General features: G+C 49.9%; 2 protein-coding genes across 2 annotated transcripts; both read left to right on the forward strand.

Annotated features, from left to right (window-relative positions):
- The first annotated feature begins 1,560 nt into the window (after window positions 1-1,560).
- LOC146251744 (myosin-7-like) lies at window positions 1,561-15,109 on the forward strand. Its single transcript, XM_084680119.1, has 42 exons — window positions 1,561-1,698; window positions 1,945-2,048; window positions 2,286-2,429; window positions 2,544-2,700; window positions 2,893-2,920; window positions 3,213-3,306; window positions 4,100-4,192; window positions 4,390-4,453; window positions 4,587-4,685; window positions 4,869-4,972; window positions 5,118-5,256; window positions 5,543-5,661; window positions 5,823-5,972; window positions 6,143-6,313; window positions 6,426-6,605; window positions 6,682-6,814; window positions 6,937-7,013; window positions 7,398-7,485; window positions 7,577-7,694; window positions 7,804-7,927; window positions 8,036-8,172; window positions 8,259-8,514; window positions 8,725-8,967; window positions 9,080-9,256; window positions 9,342-9,487; window positions 9,586-9,676; window positions 9,854-10,243; window positions 10,461-10,587; window positions 10,700-10,818; window positions 10,940-11,136; window positions 11,268-11,451; window positions 11,643-11,808; window positions 11,927-12,051; window positions 12,148-12,263; window positions 12,381-12,573; window positions 12,669-12,872; window positions 13,074-13,199; window positions 13,329-13,499; window positions 13,654-13,758; window positions 14,365-14,460; window positions 14,597-14,746; window positions 14,858-15,109. The coding sequence occupies exons 1-42, from the start codon at window positions 1,599-1,601 to the stop codon at window positions 14,867-14,869; spliced, it is 5,817 nt and encodes a 1,938-aa protein (XP_084536245.1). The 5' UTR covers window positions 1,561-1,598; the 3' UTR covers window positions 14,870-15,109.
- A 1,629-nt stretch (window positions 15,110-16,738) lies between these two features.
- On the forward strand, window positions 16,739-20,373 carry LOC146251745 (vasopressin V2 receptor-like). Its single transcript, XM_084679541.1, has 7 exons — window positions 16,739-16,781; window positions 17,804-18,096; window positions 18,553-18,798; window positions 18,882-19,028; window positions 19,154-19,439; window positions 19,619-19,834; window positions 19,934-20,373. The coding sequence occupies exons 1-7, from the start codon at window positions 16,739-16,741 to the stop codon at window positions 20,116-20,118; spliced, it is 1,416 nt and encodes a 471-aa protein (XP_084535667.1). The 3' UTR covers window positions 20,119-20,373.
- Window positions 20,374-20,506: the final 133 nt, after the last annotated feature.

Consider the following 20,506-nt stretch of genomic DNA (forward strand, 5'->3'; position numbering starts at 1 on the left):
TGGGTCTGGCATGCTACTGTTTCAGCGGTTGAAAATAGAAGGACAGCTGCTCATATCTGAGGGTGGGCGGGGGGAGAGGGGAGAACAACAGGCTGGGAGGATGGAGAGGGAGCTTCAGGAACCATGAATACCATGAAGGGCAGGCAGAGCAGCAGAGTCAAAACGGTCTATAGTGGAGGTGTAGGGTACTTTAGGACTTAAGGCTAATACATGGGTTGTGAACATTTGAGTAGCTAGGTTAGTGGTTTCGGCATTATGGTAATTTGAACGGTAGGACAGTTGAAACATTAAGGTACAGCTCAGTGGTTTTGGTACTTGAGTTCAAATCACCCCCTGTACCAAACAACTCTTTGGACAAAAGCATCTGCTAAATGAAAACATGAAATTAATACAGTTGGATAGATCACATGATAGGTTAGACCTGGGAATGTGAAGGTTGATCATGCTGTCAATAAGATCAACTATCCAGCTGCACTAAATCTGCAGAGTCTCTAAGTGCCATAACCCTAACCCCCCCAGCTCCTACCCCTGCACCTAAATCACCCAGAGTACATACCTTTCCTGGAGCTGGAACTGCACTGGGCTTGGTTTACTTTGGCACAAGGAAAGGATTCATTTGCAGCCATGATTGGGAGGGGATTCTTCATGTTGCTGAATGTGGCTGGAGCAGGTCTAAACAAGGCTCTGAACTTCAACCATCTGCCTGACTTCTACCAGGGGACACTGTTGTCCAGGGACCTGTCTGTGTGTGTGTGTGTGTGTGTGTGTGTGCGCTCTTTATACCTTTCTCCGTAGTAATGATGTTATTCATCAATCCATCATTTGAGTTGGTGTGCTCTGATGCGTCATGTGGGAGTAGCATCACTACTGCTCCTGGATCTGTTTCATATATGTGGCAACATGTCACAGGACATCAGTCCTTTAACACATCAGCGCACGTTTTCCTGCTCGCGACAACCTACATGTCTGCTTGCCTGATAGGGAGTGAGATCTGGCCTTCTGAATGACAGAGTGGGCCTGCAGATTGATGAAATGCTCAATGAAACAATGCCGTTTCCAAAATAACTAACAGAGGCTTACCGGCGCTTTGGGAGGAGATTATCAGCATGATTGCCTTCTATGACAGTCCCTCCACCTCCCCCTCCCTGTGTACTCAGGCACAGCCAATCCAGTGCAGAAGAAGTGGTCACATGGGGATGTTTCCCCCTCTTTCTGGTGACCCTGACCTTGGGGGAGAAGATATAAGGTTGACAGGTCCACTGCCACCAATCTTACTGTGCTCTTATAGGTCAGTACACTGGTGCATGTCTGCCTTGCTAAACCTAACACTACAACAACATCACTACCAGAACCCTAACCCTACCTGGTGAATCCACCCACATTAGATGTCATTAACCATTTGAATTAATTATGTTCTAATGCTTTACCCAGTGATAGAACTCAAGTTATGTGTGCGTTTTAGCGGTTCAATTCAGGGTATGAGATTGTCAGGATGGGAGACTTTTGGTATTGGTGTTGGTGTTTGTGTTCAGGATGTGACTGTGTTTCTGGTCTGTTTGCAGTTGTGTTGCTGTTGATTAAAGCTCCCAGCGTCCAACATGTCCGTCTTCATGGAAATGAAGGAGTTTGGAGACGCAGCCTCGTTCCTCCGCCTCACCAACCTGGAGCAGCTGGCGGCGAGGACAATGGCGTTCGACGGTAGCGGCACACCCCAGGACAACCTTTCATCACGACATCCGTATAATCTTTAAATGGAAATATTTCCGTGTGGCCCTAATCTAACTGGATTTTAACCAAATGGATACTTCACATTCAGAGTCTCTCCTCAATAGCTCAGCAGTAGTTACTTTAAACTGGGATTATGCCTATTCACATACTGTCATACAGTGTCTGGATGAGTTGAGTGTGACTGATGATCACCATGACAGCTGTTGTGTCCCTAAGGTACAAAGCGAGTGTGGATCCCCGATGACAAGGAGGCTTACATAGAGGTGGAGGTTAAAGAGATCGACGGAGACCAGGCTACTGTGGAAACTAAGGATGGACAGGTTAGTTATCTGCTTGATAGTGGTGTTAGTTGTCCAATGACGGAGTTATCTGTCCAATGGGGGAGTTAATTGTTAACTTAGTTACTTAGCTGTTAAATTGGAGTAGTTCTGAGTTAACAACAATTCTGTTCTCAATAAAACATCTTATTAATCTGTGTGCCAAGCCAAAATGGTGTCCCTACTGCACATTCACCTCCCAGCGTGAGTATTACTAACGTTTCCATATCTTTCTGCCAGACCTTGGTGGTTCGGGAGAATGACATTCAGCCGATGAACCCTCCCAAGTTTGACATGATTGAGGACATGGCCATGCTGACCAACCTCAACGAAGCCTCGGTCCTCTTCAACCTCAGCAGGCGCTACTCCATGTGGATGATCTATGTGAGAACGCCCTTCAGGCCTCCGAGGGCAGCGTTCTGAACGGACCACAGCGCTCCTGGCCAGGTGGGTCCCACCCGGCTGCTCTGGGTGACAGATCCGTGTTTGTGTTTGCAGACCTACTCCGGCCTCTTCTGCGTGACCATGAACCCCTACAAGTGGCTTCCTGTGTATTCATCTGCTGTTGTTGCCGCCTATAAAGGGAAGAGGCGCACCGAGGTTCCTCCCCACATCTACGCCATAGCTGACAACGCCTACAACGACATGTTGCGCAGTAGGTCTCCCTGAAGTCTCTCTCTCTCCTCTCTCTCTCTCTCTCTCTCTCTCTCTCTCTCTCTCTCTCTCTCTCTCTCTCTCTCTCTCTCTCTCTCTCTCTCTCTCTTTCTTTCTTTATCTCTCTCCCTTTTTTTCCTCTTTCTCTCAGAGTATGTTGCTGTACTCTAATAGCTGTCTCTGTCCTCTACAGATGGAGAGAATCAGTCCATGCTGATCACGTAAGTCAGTGCAGTCCAGTCCCTGAAATACAATTTCTCTTTATGTTCTACATTCAGGACTATTACAGCCTAGTTGTGTTCCAGTTATGATCTAGTACAATTTCAGCTGTACGGTTGTATTCATGAAAACACTTGGTATTTCAGGCCAATGCAAACCAAGTTGACTTGTTGACCATTTACAGATTTATCTTTGTTCTATTGGAAACTACTGTGCTGTTTTCTGACAGATTTGTAAGACATCATAATGATGTGCTCTACTTTTTTGCATCATATCTCTGTCTACCAATCCCAGAGGAGAGTCCGGTGCTGGCAAAACCGTCAACACCAAACGTGTCATTCAGTATTTTGCCATAGTAGCCGCCCTGGGAGAAGCTGTGAGGAAAGGAGTAAGACAGAAACTTCACTCTCTCCAACTCTCCCTTTTTTGTCCATTTTGATTTTTCTCCCTGATTTCTTTTCTTGAAAGTAGTCTTTGTTAACCACCACTACTACTGTGAATCACAGCTGTGATCTGGATGCTTTGCCCTCCTGCATCTGCTCCCTTTTTCTATCATCCCTATGTCATCCCTTTTTTATTTCCTTCTTCCCTCAATTCCTCCCAGCTTTTTGAACATAACAACTTGAGACTCATTTTGATCTTTGTCTCTTGGAACCCGTCCTTTTTGTAATCCTCTCACCATAGCCCTCCAACTCTCTCTCTCTCTCTCTCTCTCTCTCTCTCTCTCTCTCTCTCTCTCTCTCTCTCTCTCTCTCTCTCTCTCTCTCTCTCTCTCTGTCTCTCTCTGTCTCTCTCTCTCTCTCTCTCTCTCTCTCTCTCTCTCTCTCTGTCTCTCTCTGTCTCTCTCTGTCTCTCTCTCTCTCTCTCTCTCTCTCTCTCTCTCTCTCTGTCTCTCTCTCTCTGGACCATTTCTCCCCTTTGCCTTGTTACGGACATGTTGTCAGTTAGTATGTTGTTTGAGTTAGGTTGTCAGGGAGACAGTCGCTAGGACAGCTGTATTGTCAGAGACTTTAACAGAGTAACATTTGTGTTGTCTGAGAGGCAGCTGCACTACCAGGGAGACAGTTTTGGTTGGCAGGGAGATAGTTGCGGTTTTAAAGAGGCAGTTGAGTTATTATCAAGGATGCAGTTGTCGGTGGTACAGTACATCACAATGATCCATGCTGCTCTCCTTACACCAGGGGACACTAGAGGACCAGATTATCGAGGCCAACCCGGCAATGGAGGCTTTCGGCAACGCCAAGACCCTCAGGAACGACAACTCATCTCGATTTGTGAGCGTCATTGACAAAGACAAAACCCACCTGGTCAAACCTGCTTAGACTGGAAGAACCAAGTCTTATCCTTGTCATTCATATTAATATATATAATATATATATCATACCAAGTGTGTCCCTAAAACTACATTAGTACTAAGACTATATTACCAGAAACAAGTAAATGTAATACCCCCATATATCTGTGATTACAGGGAAAGTTCATCCGAATCCATTTTGGTCCGTCAGGGAAACTGGCATCGGCTGATATTGACATCTGTAAGCCCTGTTCCATTATCTGTTGGTTGAACTGTCTTCTATGTCTCCAGTTCAATGTAGTAATCATCTCCCGTCTATCCATCTGTATCCCCCCCCCCCTCTCTCTCTCTCTCTCTCTCTCTCCTGACTGCAGACCTTCTGGAGAAGTCTAGAGTTGTGTTCCAGCAGCCTGGGGAGAGGAGTTATCACATCTACTACCAGATACTGTCTCACCACAAACCAGAGCTTCAGGGTACAGCCAACAGGGAGTCAGGGGGACTGGTGGAACTGGATGACTGGGGGCTTGGTGACTGGGGGCTGGAGGCTGAAGGGCTAGGGTTCGAGGACTGGGGGCTAGAAGATAAAGCATAGACAGTGTTAATGAAATGTGATGACTTGTAGAAATTGATAGTGCAGATGCCGTCTGCCTTTCCAGACATGCTGCTGATCACCACCAACCCCTACGACTACCATTTCTGCAGTCAAGGAGTCATCACTGTGGAGAACATGAATGATGGAGAAGAGCTGATGGCTACTGATGTAAGACCCCACATCCTCACGCTAGCACTCACCAGCCTTGGAAAATGTCTGATTTAGACATTCCTTCTTACTGCGTCTCCATCTCTCTCCTCTCACCCCTCCCCCCCCTGCCTCCCACAACTCCGCTCCCCTGACCGTCTCCCAGCATGCCATGGACACGCTGGGGTTCACCCCCGAGGAGAAGTACGGCTGTTACAAGATTGTGGGTGCCATCATGCACTTTGGAAACATGAAGTTCAAGAAGAGGCAGAGAGAAGACCAGGCAGAAGCAGATGGCACGGAGAGTGAGTCTTCATCGAAATCAACTCATCCGACTAACTCTTCCAACTCCTCTGCCTTTCTCTTCCGACTAATGCACCTCCCTCTTTAATATGTGTTATATGAGTTCAGTACTTTTGGTTCTGTAGTTTGTGTTCAATGTCAGTGTTCTGTACCGGGTTCTCCACAATCTATGTTCTCTACTCTGTGGTCTTTGTGTTCTCCAAACTCTATTCTCATCTCTGTGTTCCACACACAGTGTTCCACAACCTGCGTTCTCGAGTCTCAGGGGTTACTGTGCTGTGTCTCCAGGTGCAGACAAAGCTTCCTACCTGATGGGCATAAACCCAGCTGACCTCATCAAGGGGCTCCTGCACCCCAGAGTCAAAGTGGGGAATGAATACATTATTAAGGGCCAGACTGTTGAGCAGGTGGGCTGTTTGGATTGTCTTTGGTAAAATAGTGAGCCATGCAGGTGAAGTACATGAGACAGTTTGGGTGTTTCTGTGTGCAGGTGAAGTACATGAGACAGTTTGGGTGTTTCTGTGTGCAGGTGAAGTACATGAGACAGTTTGGGTGTTTCTGTGTGCAGGTGAACTACTCTGTGGGAGCCCTGGCAAAGGCTACCTACGACCGCATGTTTAAGTGGATGGTTGGGAGGATCAACAAGAGTCTGTACACAGCCCTGCCGCGCCAGTACTTCATCGGAGTGCTGGACATTGCCGGGTTTGAGATCTTTGAGGTAAATATTCAAATAGTGGACGGCCCTCTCTAAGATTGTTTGTAATGTCTTGGCAAGAGCAAACAAACAAAAATGTTCTTCTTGTTGTTTGTCTGTCCATCCAACTGACCATCCAACTGACCATCCAACTGTCTATGTCCCTCCCTTTTTGGTCTCCTGTCTCCTACCAGTTCAATAATTTTGAGCAGCTGTGCATCAACTTCACCAACGAGAAGCTGCAGCAGTATTTCAACCATCACATGTTCGTCCTGGAGCAGGAGGAGTACAAGAGGGAGGGTATCGAGTGGACCTTCATAGACTTTGGTTTAGACCTACAGTCCTGCATAGATCTCATTGAAAAGGTAAACAGTTGGAAGCCAATTGAATGGCCTGTGGACGGATGTGTGTGTGTGTGTTTGTATTTGTGTGTGAGTGTTGTTGTATGTGTAATGTATGATTGTGTGTGTCCTGCAGCCCATGGGCATACTGTCCATCTTGGAGGAGGAGTGTATGTTCCCCAAGGCCACAGATATCAGCTTTAGGACCAAACTATACGACAACCATGTGGGGAAATCCCCTAACTTCCTCAAGCCAAAACCAGACAAGAAGCGCAAGTACGAGACCCACTTTGAGCTGGTGCACTATGCTGGAGTGGTGAGTGTCACAGTCAGTTTTCTGCTTTTACAGATTGGCATCAAGCCATGGTCATCATGACTGTGTTCTTCTGCAGGTTCCATACAATATCAACGGATGGCTGGACAAGAACAGAGACCCCTTGAACGAGTCTGTGGTGTTATGCTTCCAGAAGTCTTCCAACAAACTGCTGGCTAGCCTGTTTGAGACCTTCGTCAGCTCAGATGCAGGTGGCCAGTCCCAACACATGAATAGAGCTCCCATCCACAGCCAATCCCATATCTGCTACCAGCTAACCAATCAAAGGATGATGTTTAATAATGGTGTGTTGCTACCTTGTAATCCTTTCCAGCGGCTGATCCCAAGACAGGAACCAAAGAGAGAAGGAAGAAGGGAGCCTCGTTTCAAACAGTTTCTCAGCTACACAAGGTGGGTGCCTTGGAGGGACCCGCAGACAGAAAATACAAGAATCCTTCCTTGTCCAGAACGTCTCATGAGAAACAGAAGCATGAGTAGCAGGAGTTGTGGTGTGCTCTGGCTTTGAGAGGGAAGTGGTTAAGACTTGTAGTGATGTTTAGGTACCTGAACTCATGAACATCACTCCAAGTCTGTGCTATCTCCACTCTCAATACACATCTGTACATAGGGCTCAACCCAGAAGCAAAACAGTTTCACGCTTTAATTGTTCACGAGTTTAAAAATCTCCAACAGAAGTCTGCAATTTAGTTCTATTGAGACTTGAGCTCAGTTGCAAAATAGAAAAGTCTAAAACTAGCCTAAGACTACTTATCCACTGGAAATGTCTCTTTGCAGGAGAATCTGAATAAACTTATGGCCAACCTGCGTAGCACACAACCCCATTTTGTGCGCTGTATCATCCCCAATGAGAGTAAGACTCCAGGTGAGAGATAACCCTGAACTTGTCTCTCCTGTTTGTCGGTACCTCACCTCTGACCCATCATCCCTGACCCCTGACCTTCTCTCTGTCTCAGGGGTCATGGATCCGATCCAGGTGCTCCACCAGTTGAGGTGCAACGGGGTTCTGGAGGGCATCCGTATCTGCAGGAAGGGCTTCCCCAACCGCATCTTCTATGCCGAGTTTAAACAAAGGTGAACTTTTATCACTCCCCTAATCGCTAACATGAGGATGAAAATGGATCTCTTTCAAACTACACACGTTGCATCATTGATGCGTGAGCCGCTTGTGTGTCTGTGATAGGTACCGTATCCTGAACCCAACAGCGATCCCCGAGGACTCGTTTCTGGACAGCAGGAAGGCTGTGGAGAAGCTGCTGGGCTCCCTGGACATCGACCACAGCCAGTACAAGTTTGGTAGCACTAAGGTAGGCCAACATAGGTGGACATCCATCCACTCTTCTTGCCTACTCTCCTCTCGCTTCTCCCCTCCTCTCCCCTCCTCTCCCCGCTCATGCTCCCCACCTGTCCCCCAGGTGTTCTTCAAGGCAGGTCTCCTGGGTATGCTGGAGGACCTGCGTGACGAGCGCCTGTCTGAGATCCTCACCATGCTGCAGGCCATCTGCCGAGGCAAGCTCATGAGGATGGAGCGCAACAGGATCATTAATCAAAAGTAAGACGGGACGGAGACGCGGAGAGCGCTGGTGTTGGGTCTCTCCAATCTGCGTCGCTTAGTGTGTCTCCCCCCTGTGTCCGTAGGGAGGCCCTGATGGTGATTCAGTGGAACATTCGGGCGTTCTACTCAGTGAAGAACTGGCCGTGGATGATGCTGTTCTTCAAACTCCGGCCCCTCCTTCGAAGCGCAACGGCCGAGAAGGAGTTGGCTGCCCTGAAGGAGGAGTCGGCCAAGCTGAAGGAGGGCTTAGACAAGTCAGAAGTCAAGCGCAGGGACATGGAGGAGAAACAGGTGTCTCTAGTCCAGGAGAAGAATGACCTGGCCCTGCAGCTTCAGGCAGTACGTGGAGTCAATTTAGAATCAAATAGGAATGAATTAAGAATCAAATGGCGTTCAGTGGAGTCCTAATAGGCAGCATAGGAATCATATTGGAGTTAAATAAAACTCAAGTTGGAGACAAATAGGAATCAGATTGGAGTCATAAAGTAATCCGATTGCAGTCAGATGGGACGACAGAAAGTCAGCTCGACGTTTTCCTTCCGCCTCCAGGAGCAGGACAACCTGGCCGATGCGGAGGACCGCTGTGACCTCCTGATCAAGACCAAGCTGCAGCTGGAGGCCAGGGTGAAGGAGGTGGGAGAGAGGCTGGAAGACGAGGAGGAGATGACCGCCGGCCTCCTGGCCAAGAAGCGCCAGCTGGAGGACGAGTGTGCCGACCTGAAGAAGGACGTGGACGACCTGGAGATCACCCTGGCCAAGGTGGAGAAGGAGAGGCACGGCACGGAGAACAAGGTGACCACTCCTCCGGGAGCTTGGCGAGTATTGACACGGCCACGAACACAGAATAGCAGAGCGTCGTAGCTGCATGGTGGTTCGTCCAAATCTCAACAATGTCACCTTCCAGGTGAAGAACCTGATGGGAGAGATGGCTGTGCTGGATGAGTCCATCCTGTCCCTGACCAGAGAGAAGGCGGCGCTGCAGGAGGCTCACCAGCAGGCCCTGACTGACCTGCAGTCCCAGGAGGACAAGGTGGCCTCTCTGGCCAAGGCCAAGGCTCGGCTGGAGCAGCACACCGACGACGTGAGTCGGACCAGGGCGCTGTGGGGCCGGGGTTTGGAGGGGACGGGAGGTAGGTGCCGTTCTAACTCCCCTGCTACCTATGTAGTTGGAGGGCTCCCTGGAGCAGGAGAAGAGGCTCCGGGCAGATTTGGAGCGCTCCAAACGCAAGCTGGAGGGGGACCTGAAGTTGTCTGTGGAGTCAGTTATGGACTTGCAAAACGACAAGCAGCAACTGGAGGAGAAACTGAAGAAGTTAGACACCACTGCCGACACTCTTATCACCATCATCATTATCATTATGACGTGTGTTCATATAACTGTAAATACAATTTGCCCCATGTTGTCCACAGAAAAGACTTTGAGATGAGTCAGGCCTTATCCAAGATTGAAGACGAGCAAACCCTTGTAATTCATCTGCAGAAAAGGATCAAAGAATTACAGGTCTGCACCACAATTTTATTGGCATTTATGTAGTTACTTTCCTATTAACATGAATCGTTAGAGGGTCGATTCTGGTCCTAATGATTACAGTCTGGGGGCAGCCTTTTACCCCCTGACCCAACCGATGACCCCTGACCATAACCCTTGAACTTTAACCTCTGATCCTCTACCCGTCAGACGCGTATTGAGGAACTGGAGGAGGAGCTGGAGGCGGAGCGAACGTGGCGCAACAAGGCTGAGCGCCAACGGGGGGAGGTGTCCCGCGAGCTGGAGGAGCTGAGCGAGCGCCTGGAGGAGGCGGGCGGAGCCTCGGCCGCCCAGATCGCCATCAACAAGAAGCGCGAGGCGGACTTCCTGAAGATGCGCCGCGACTTGGAGGAGGCGTCGCTCCACCACGAGGCCACGGCCGCCGCGCTCCGGAAGAAACACGCCGACAGCCTGGCGGAGCTCACGGAGCAGCTGGACACCCTGCAGAGGGTCAGGCAGAAGCTGGAGAAGGAGAAGGCCGAGGTCAGGATGGAGGCCGAAGACCTGACCTCCAACGTGGAGCAGCTGTCTAAAGCCAAGGTGAGAAGAGAGCGTGGTAGAAGGATGCGGCGGGCAGGAATGAGGAGGGTAAGGGTGTGATTACAGGTCATCCGTGGAAGGACAAAGGGCTGAAGAGGGGAGATAAAGGGGGACCATAACGTAGTGATAATGTCTGAGATGGTCCTGTGGGAGGTTCGGAACATGACGGTGATGCACCATTTTCGTGTCTGCCAGTAATGCAGTGTTGTGCTCCCAGTCCGCCACAGAGAAGATGTGCCGCGTGTACGAGGACCAGATGAACGAGTCCAGAGCGAAGGCGGAGGAGCTGCAGAGGCAGCTGAACGACCTCGGCACACAGAGAGCCCGCGCGGTCACAGAGTGCGGTAGGAGTGACTCACTCGCCCTCTGGCCTTCTGGCTAGTCATGTCATCCACATTCAACGATTGCTCGAGAAAAACACTTGAGAGCGTCATTGATCAAGATGCCTATCTGCAGCTGAGTACGGTCGAAGGCTGGAGGAAAAGGAGGCCCTTATCAGTCAGCTCCATCGCACCAAGGTGACCTTCAGCCAGAACACAGAGGAACTGAAGAAACAGCTAGAAGAGGAAACCAAGGTTTGTTCCCCGATACCACCCTCCACAACCACTCCTGCCCTCATCCTGTATACATACTGTACAAGGAACACAGTACAGGCCTAGATGTAATGCATCCATAAGGGCTGTTTCATGTGTCAAGACAAGGAATGCCCTGGCCCACGCGGTCCAGTCCTCCCGCCATGACTGCAGCCTTCTGAGGGAGCAGTTTGAGGAGGAGCAGGAGGCCAAGGCCGAGCTGCAGCGCGCCCTGTCCAAGGCCAACTCTGAGGTGGCTCAGTGGAGGACCAAGTACGAGATGGACGCCATCCACAGGACAGAGGAGCTGGAGGAGGCCAAGTACGCTTCAGAACCACCTGGAGATGGAACATAACCAGTACTGGATAGTGGTTAGGGTTACCTGTATGTAAATATGAGAAAAGTACGAACTTTTTTTAATGTAAACTCTGAACCGTGCATTTACCTGTCAGGAAGAAGCTGGCTGTTCGCCTGCAGACGACAGAGGAGGCAGTGGAGGCGTCTAATGCCAAGTGTTCTTCCCTGGAGAGGACCAAGGTGCGGCTGCAGACGGAGATGGAAGACCTCATGCTGGAGCTGGAGCGCTCCAACTCTGCAGCTCTCGCCATGGACAAGAAACAACGCAACTTTGACAAGGTGAGTAGTGAATATAATGACAATGACCATTTTACCATAGTAACTGCAATTGGGCCAATTATGATTTTACCTTTAATAGGTAACTACTTACCTTTACTTGGCACTTGGTAAATAACCTGCAGGAGATGTGAAACGTGTATATCTCTGGGAGAACAGCCTACAGCGCAGTCAGGCTGTGGCTCTTCCCTCAGGTGTTGTCAGAGTGGAGGCAGAAGTTTGAGGAGTCCCAGGCTGAACTGGAAAGTTCCCAGCGAGAGTCTCGCAGCCTGAGTACCGAGCTGTTCAAGCTGAAGCACTGCTACGAGGAGGCCATCGACCACCTGGAGACACTACAGCGGGAGAACAAGAACCTGCAAGGTGCACCTCAACGAAACACGAAACACTGCAGAATCCCAGAGCCGCCTATTCCAGTGTCTCGAAACGTTACGTCTGTGTAACTGACTGTGACTGTGATGTTTTGGAACGTGATCCACAGAGGAGATAGCAGACCTGACTGAGCAGATCAGCGAGGGTGGGAAGACCATCCATGAGCTGGAGAGGATGAAGAAGATCCTGGATGTGGAGAAGAGTGACATCAAGGCAGCGCTGGAGGATGCTGAGGTGAGCTTGACTGTAACCCCAGCACCTGTGTTGGTAAGTTGTCTCAGGGATGTTGTTGGCTCACGGACCTCTCACACCATGGTTGCTCTGCTCCAGGGAACTCTTGAACACGAGGAGAGCAAGACTCTACGAGTTCAACTGGAGCTCAGCCAGATCAAAATTCATATAGACAGAAAGATCGCGGAAAAGGATGAGGAGATTGACAACCTTCGGTAAGACGCAGTAGCTCGATTCGACAGAGAGATTCACATAGCAATGGATCGTCCTGACTCTTGTGTTTTACCTCCTGCATTCATCCCTCTAACTGGGCGCCCCTGCTGCCGATGCAGACGCAACCACCAGCGCTCCCTGGAGACCATGCAGACGAGCCTGGAGGCGGAGGTGAGGTCTCGTGGCGAGGCCGTCAGGCTTCGGAAGAAGATGGAGGGAGACCTGAACGAGATGGAGGTGCAGCTCAGCCATGCCAACCGCCAGGCCGCCGAGTCCATGAAGCTACAGCGCCATCTACAGGCTCAGACCAAGGTCAGTCATGCACCCACGCTGCCTTCCTGGATGGGAGCTCCGAGGCCACACGGCTTGGGACAGACTGACCAGGTGTGTCTCACTGCGCCCTCCAGGACCTGCAGCTGGAGCTGTCGGACTGCCTGCACCACAACGGGGAGCTGAAGGAGCAGTGTGGGCTGACGGAGCGTCGCAACACTCTCCTGGCTGCGGAGGTGGAGGAGCTGCGAGGCCTGCTGGAGCAGACAGACCGCGCCCGCAGAATGGCTGAGCTGGAACTGCAGGAGGCCACAGAGAGAGTCAGCCTGCTGCATACACAGGTGCACTTACACGACCCGGGGGAGAGTGGGAAAATACTCTGGTAGACTGGTGCCCAGGTAGACTGATGAAGACTTCACCAGACTGGTGCCCAGGGACATTGAAAGACACTTTGGTAGACGGGTAGATAAAGTACATGCTCAGGTAGAGTTCATACACATCCATGAAGAATAAATCTTTTTCCCCTTGCTCCCCTCGAACAGAATACAGGGTTGGTGAACCAGAAGAAGAAACTGGAAGCTGACGTTGCTACGCTGGCAGGGGAGGTGGAGGAGGTGGGCCATGAGTGTCGCAACGCTGAGGAGAAAGCCAAGAAAGCCATCACAGATGTGAGCTACACCTTCAGTTACAGTTTGCAATCCGGACGATCTACACTGTTACTCTGTGGACAACAAACACACACACCCACACGCACACCTTCCTGTGACCTCATCTCCACACACTCCTCCACCGTTCAGGCAGCCATGATGGCTGAAGAGCTGAAGAAGGAGCAGGACACCAGCTCCCACCTGGAGAGGATGAAGAGGAACATGGAGACCACGGTCAAAGACCTGCAGCTTCGCCTCGATGAGGCGGAGCAGATTGCCCTCAAAGGAGGCAAAAAGCAGATTCAGAAACTGGAGGTCAGGGTGAGTTTCCTGTTTCTTCTCATGCTGGGCCATGGAGTCTGATGGACCAATAGAATGCAGCCACAACGGCATTGGACTTCTCGAGCACAGTTTGGTTCCCATGGGTGTTCTAACGCCAATCATGTGACCTCTGACCTTCCCCCTCTGACTCTAGATCAAGGAGCTGGAGACGGAGCTGCTGTGTGAGCAGAAGAAGAGTGAGGAGTTCCAGAAAGGCGTACGCAGATACGAGAGGAGGGTCAAGGAGCTCTCTTACCAGGTAGATAACCTGTCTTGTCCAAGCTCTCCTACCAGGTAGAGAACCGGTCTAGTCCAAGCTCTCCTACCAGGTAGAGAACCTGTCTAGTCTAAGCTCTCCTACCAGGTAGAGAACCTGTCTAGTTCAAGCTCTCCTACTAGGTAGAAAACCTGTCTAGTCTAAGCTCTCCTACCAGGTAGAGAACCTGTCTAGTTCAAGCTCTCCGACCAGGTAGAGAACCTGTCTAGTCTAGTCCAAGCTCTCCTACCAGGTAGAGAACCTGTCTAGTCCAAGTTATCCTACCAGGTAAAGAACCTGTCTAGTCTAGTCCAAGCTCTCCTACCAGGTAGAGAACCTGTCTAGTCCAAGTTATCCTACCAGGTAAAGAACCTGTCTAGTCTAGTCCAAGATCTGCTACCAGGTAGAGAATCTTTCTACTCCAAGCTCTGCTACCAGGTAGAGAACCTGTCTAGTCTTGTCTAAGCTCTGCTACCAGGTAGAAAACCTGTCTAGTCCAAGATCTGCTACCAGGTATGGGAACTCATCCATACTCTGGATGCTAACCCTGTCCTACATTGTCCCACCCTGTCTGTCTGTCTGTCTGTCTGTCTGTGTGTGTGTGTGCAGACTGAGGAGGACAGGAAGACTCTGTTGAGGATGCAGGAGCTGATTGACAAGCTGCAGACCAAAGTGAAGAGCTACAAGAGGCAGGCCGAGGAGGCGGTGAGTGTCATGTCTCAGGGTCAGGATGCATGGAGGATCATGGGGGAGGTTTCCACACATGAATGAACCACACCCTCATAACGAAGTCCACTTTCACATGGTACCACGTGCCCTCACATGTACACCTCCCCACTAGGAGGAGCAGGTGAGCTGCAACATGACCAAGTACAGGAAGATCCAAAACGAGCTCGACGATGCAGAGGAGAGAGTGGATGTGGCTGAGAGCCAGGTTAACAAGCTGAAGATTCGCACCCGGGAACAGGTCACTAAGGTCGTGACGAGCATGGTGAGTCATCAATCCACCTGTCAGTCAGTTAATCAATCAATCACTCAATCTATTATTTATTCTACCAATATTCTTTTTAAATTCATTCAAACATATGTTTGTCTTTTCCAGATTGTGGAGTGATTGTATGAAGAATTCCTGTGCTGCACTGTCAATTTACTGTCTTTTGAGAGCCACAGCCTCTGTGTGTGTATGCGTGGGTGTCCATTCTGTATTCATTTTGCATGTCCAGTGTGTGTGTGTGTGTGTGTGTGTGTGTGTGTGTGTGTGTGTTTGTTACAGGCACATGGCAGGAAAACAGTACCTACTAATGTATCTGCACCTAAATAAAAAGATGACAGGTTTTGTGTCATGTTGAATGGGTTTGATCACTAAGTGGGAATAATTCTTATAGCTCATTAAGAAGTATTTTTTTCTTCATTGGATCCTGTAAACGATCACATTTCTGTTTCAGAAAGCTCAGTGCATGGCAATGCATTGCATAACATCTTTTAATGGTGCAGAAAGCTATCATATATATATATATGATAGCTTTCTGCACCATTAAAATATGTTATGTTATATATATATATAGATATATATATATAGATGTTATATATATATATATATATGTATACATAGATATATAGCATTAAATAACTAATATCCATCAATATCCACCATTCCCCCTGACAGGGAAAGTCAAACTGAGCCGTAAGTTGGGTCTGTGGTGGAGGAGAGACTGAGCAGACGTGTCTACCAGTAGCAGCAGCAGTACTGGCGTGTGTGCCAGGGTCCTGCTTTTTAAATAGACCGCCACGTCAAGCTTTGTGTGAGCGAGCCATCACCTGATGCTGGCAGCTGACTGTGATTAGCCCCCCCTAGAGTCTCACGCTGGAACTACCCTCTTCTGGTGAAGCTGCTCCTGAATGTGGATCTTACATTTCATTATGGATGTCTACATATGAGGAAGCGGAAGGTGTGTGTGTGTGTCTGTGTGTGTCTGTGTGTGTGTCAGTCTGTCTGTCTGTGTGCGTGCGTGCATGTGTGTTTGTGTAAGGTCACCCAGTGGGCCCCTAGATAATTGGAAGCTTTTCAGAATGAGGGAGTGATTGAAAGAGGAAGAACACAGATTACTGATCCATCAGAGAAACAGTGGGAGAAATGGGTGGAATGTAGCAGAGAACAATAGAGGGACACACACTGTTGGCGTGAAGAAGAGGAGGGAGAAAAAGGAAGTGATGAGGACAACTTGTAAACGTGTCACCAAGGTTTGCCATATCTAGAATGCACCCTCTCTCCTCTTACGCTCACCGTCACCATGCTTCTATGAAAACACCTTCACAGCAGATTCATTGATCAAACGTCTACGTAGACCGGATATCAGCAGGTGGTGTCCTTGTTTTGTAAAGCTAATTTAAGGAATGAAAACTCTATGGGTGTCTGCTTTGCCTTTGTGTGTGCATGTCTGTGTGTCTGATCATGACTGATCAAAGGCGCAGAACTGAAGGCTGGGTCTATGGAACAATCAACATGAAATTACATTATTCACCATCTTAGCATCTGAGTCTTTGATCAATGCCCAGCCTCCTACCTTTTACAATCTCTCTTACAAACATCAATATCGGCCAGTCACACACCAGACACTCATCCAATAATGAATCTGAGGAGAGGGAGTGGAGGAGGAGGTGGGGTGGGGAAGGGGGAAATGCGCCAGAGAGAGAGAAAGAGAGAGAGAGAGAGAGAGAGAGAGAGAAAGAGAGAGAGAGAGACATACAGAGAGACATACAGCGAGAGAGAGAGAGAGAGAGAGAGAGAGAGAGAGAGAGAGAAAAAGAGAGAGAGCAAGAAAGAGAGAGAGACATACAGAGAGAGAGAGAGAGAGAGAATGGGAGGAGACAGACAGTGATATGGAAGTCGGCAGGAGTCTTTGGCAGGGTCAGTCAGAGTGCAGCAGGAGAGCGCTCAACCACACGCACACACTCAGCATGGAAGGTACCGGAGGGTGCGACCATGGATCAGGGATGTACAGCTGCTTCAGAACACGCTGAACAGGGTGAGTGTTCCTACATCCAGACGTCATGGAATTGGGATCTGTGTAAAGTCATTGCAAGAGTTCTGCAGAGGCTAGCAGGTGTCTCAAGCAGAAGCAGGGATGGGGAGCGGGGTTAGGGTTGGTGTGGACACCAGTATGCCTCATGGCGTTTTGGCAGTAATGGCTAATGTTTTCAATCTGTTAGATCATTCAAGACTTGTGATTGTGGACGTGCCATGGTTTTGTGTGGCATGGCGAACTTGGGGAATAGTGTAGCACTTGTGTCATTGTGTTGACAACACATCAATATAACCTTTACAATACAGCCTTTACACTTACCTGTGAAAGCTGTAGAGATTTTGTCTCATTCTGATATAACCGGAACATGTCTACAACAAAATACTGTTGAATATAGTGATTATGTTGTATGGGATTGTTAGTGCTACATCTTCACAGCAGATGTTTTGAAGGCCTATCAAGAGGTCAACGTCTCCTCTCCTCTCCCCCCCATCTCTGTGTTTTCCCTCTCCTTCACACTGTCAAATGAGGGGATGCATGAAAAGGTTCATCCTGGTTCACCAGTGTGTGTGTGTGTTGTGATTCATGCCTCTCTAAGCACATTGATCCCGGGACAATGACTTCTATAGGCAATTATGGTCATTCACACACACTGATGCAAACAAGATCACCCACTCATAAACACACGCACAGTTTTTTTAGGCACAGAGCGAGGGCTGGCCTCTCATTTGTGCAATTGTTCAGTGCTAATTCTAACTCTGACCGACAGGTCTTAATGAGGGCACAGACGTTTGATAATCTTCAGTGGTCAACATGACTGGCTAGCGGTCATTTGGTGGGCACCCACCACTGTGCAAACACCATGCGTGACTCCACACCCCCGAAGAAATGTTCCAAGTTCACTTGACTTCAGTCAGCTTATTTCAGTCAATGAAGAGCAAATGACTCAGAAACACATTCTTCCTCTCGCTCACACGCCTTCTTCCCTTCCTCCCTTCTTCTCTGTTCTGCCCTTCCTTTCCTAGGCATCATGTCCATCTCCTTGGTAACAGTCTCAGCGACAGCCAATGCGACCACGCTGTTTGCGGTCGTGACCCCGGCCTCCGTGACTCCTGTGGGGAACAATGCTTCTGAGCACGTGCGGGACGCGGCCCTGGCCATAGCTGAGGTGGTCGTGTTGTCGGTCATCTTAGCAATGGCGTTGCTTGGTAACGGACTGGTGTTGGTGGTGTTGCTGAGGCGGAGACGACACCACACTCCGCTCCACCGGTTCATGTCCAACCTCTGTTTGGCTGACCTGGTAGTGGCGCTGTTCCAGGTAACACACAGGACCTGTGTGTCCCCACAGACTCATGCACAGACTCATGCACAGACTCATGCACAGACTCATGCACAGACTCATGCACACTGGCTGCACAGCATCTACACACAAACATGTAGGAGGACATCACAATCTGAATTTGGTTTAATCGCCATGTAGGTTTACACAAACACAGAATTTATTTTGGCAGGTCGGTTCAAGATGAAGGTGGCTTATTTGTAATGTCACTGCCAATAGATGGACTAATAATAGTTAAATAAATGAATTTCAGTGGGAGTCCTTGGCCTTGTTGAAGAGGCCAGTAGCAGATGGAAAGAAACTATTCGTGTGGCGTGAGGTTTTGGTCCTGATGGACAGCAGCCTTCTGCCAGAACCTCAGCCTTCTGCCAATACTCACTGCCAATACTCACTGCCATACTCATGTAACTCAACGCGGTTCCCTTTCTCCTGCAGGTGTTACCACAGTTGGTGTGGGACATCACAGGTCGTTTCAGAGGCCCTGACTTCCTGTGTCGCCTGGTCAAGTACCTCCAGGTCCTCGGCATGTTTGCCTCCTCCTACATGATCGTTGCGATGACTATTGACCGCCATTATGCCATCTGCTGCCCACTGAAGGCCTACAGCGGTGGTGGCAGCCAACGCTGGAACACACTCATACTGCTGGCCTGGGGCCTGTCCACCCTGCTGAGCCTGCCACAGGTACACACACACACACACACACACAGGGCCATATCCTTGTGTCTGGCCCTCTTTCACCACACCGTGTCTCTCTCTCTCTCCAGGTGTTCATCTTCTCGAGGTCGGAGGTGGCTCCGGGAGTGTTTGAGTGTTGGGGGAACTTTGCTGAACCCTGGGGCCTGAAGGCCTATGTCACCTGGATGACCCTGGCTGTCTTCATCCTGCCTGTCCTCATCATCACCGTCTGCCAGGTAGGTGCTGCAGGAGGCGGAAGCAGGTCACGTTCCCGCCATGAGCCACTGAAAGATGAGAAGAATGTGTGTCAAAGACACAGAGCCAATGGATTTATATAAAAATTATCTCTCCCTTCTCCTAGGTCCGTATCTTCAGAGAGATCCATGACAATCTCTTCCAGTCAGAGCGCCGTCTGTCCCCTGCCTCCGTCCCCTTCCCCCCTTCTTCCTCTCGCCGGGACAGCCACCGAGTGGGAGGAGCCAGCAGAGGGAGGCTCAGCCTATCACCATGTGCTCCTACCACACTGTCCAGCCTCCACGGTGACGAGCCTGCCTTTAACTCCAACCCTCTGTCTCAACACTTCCTTCCATTGGCTCCCCTGACATCCAACAGTGTTGCCTTACACTGTGATAACTCCGCCTATTCGGGTAAACTTGGGAGTTTTTTGTGTATGGAGATCATAGCAAGATTGGAGATGGGAGATTATAGCCAAGAGGGCTCAACATAACATCAAATTTCCTGTGGTAATACTTGGGTGATGACAACCGATCTGTTTCTTCATTAAATGTCGCGTTTAGCCCGCTGTTGCCTCTGTAACCTATTCTAGGCGGGCTGCAGTCTGACGTTCTTCCTGAGCCCCCCATGCCTGCTCACCGCTGCCCTTTGACCCCGGGCCCCCGTCCCAGGGTGGGTGGGGTGTCGGCAGCTATGTCTAAGACAGTGAGGATGACCCTGGTCATAGTTCTGGTCTACACTGTCTGCTGGGCTCCCTTTTTCAGCGTGCAGCTGTGGGCTGCCTGGGACCCCAACCCTCCACAGAACAGTAAGCACAAACGTACACTCCCTCCCTCTCTCTCTCTGACCGTAGGCTCATTTGTCTGTGGTTCTATCACTGGCCAGTCTGACCGCTGTGTGTGTTTAGGCGCCGTGTTTACCCTCCTCATGCTGTTGGCCAGTCTGAACTCGTGCACCAACCCCTGGATCTACTCAGCCTTCTCCAGCAGCGTATCTCCAGAGCTGCGCCTCCTGCTGCTCTGCCAAGGACACACAGAGCGCCGGGGCTCGCTCCCCAACGACTCCACCACCACACACACCTCCACGTACTGACACAACACACACACCTCCACGTACTGACACGACACACACACCTCCACGTACTGACACGACACACACACCTCCACGTACTGACACACGTACTGACACGACACACACACATCCACGTACTGACACGACACACACACCTCCACGTACTGACACACGTACTGACGCGCCACACACCCCTCCACGTACTGACAAGCCACACACACTTCCACGTACTGACACTCCACACACACACACCTCCACATATTGACACACACTTCCACATACCTCTGCACACGCCTCCACTTACTGACACACGCATACCTCAGGTAGCGACACACTGAAGCCTAGGTCTACTGACACACACACGGAATACGGTGCCCTCACAGTCTTTCCTTTTAACTTTCCTATCCAT

This window comes from Hypomesus nipponensis, chromosome 18 (genome assembly GCF_054491055.1).
Source record: "Hypomesus nipponensis isolate SF chromosome 18, ASM5449105v1, whole genome shotgun sequence".
Classification (NCBI taxonomy): Eukaryota; Metazoa; Chordata; class Actinopteri; order Osmeriformes; family Osmeridae; genus Hypomesus; species Hypomesus nipponensis.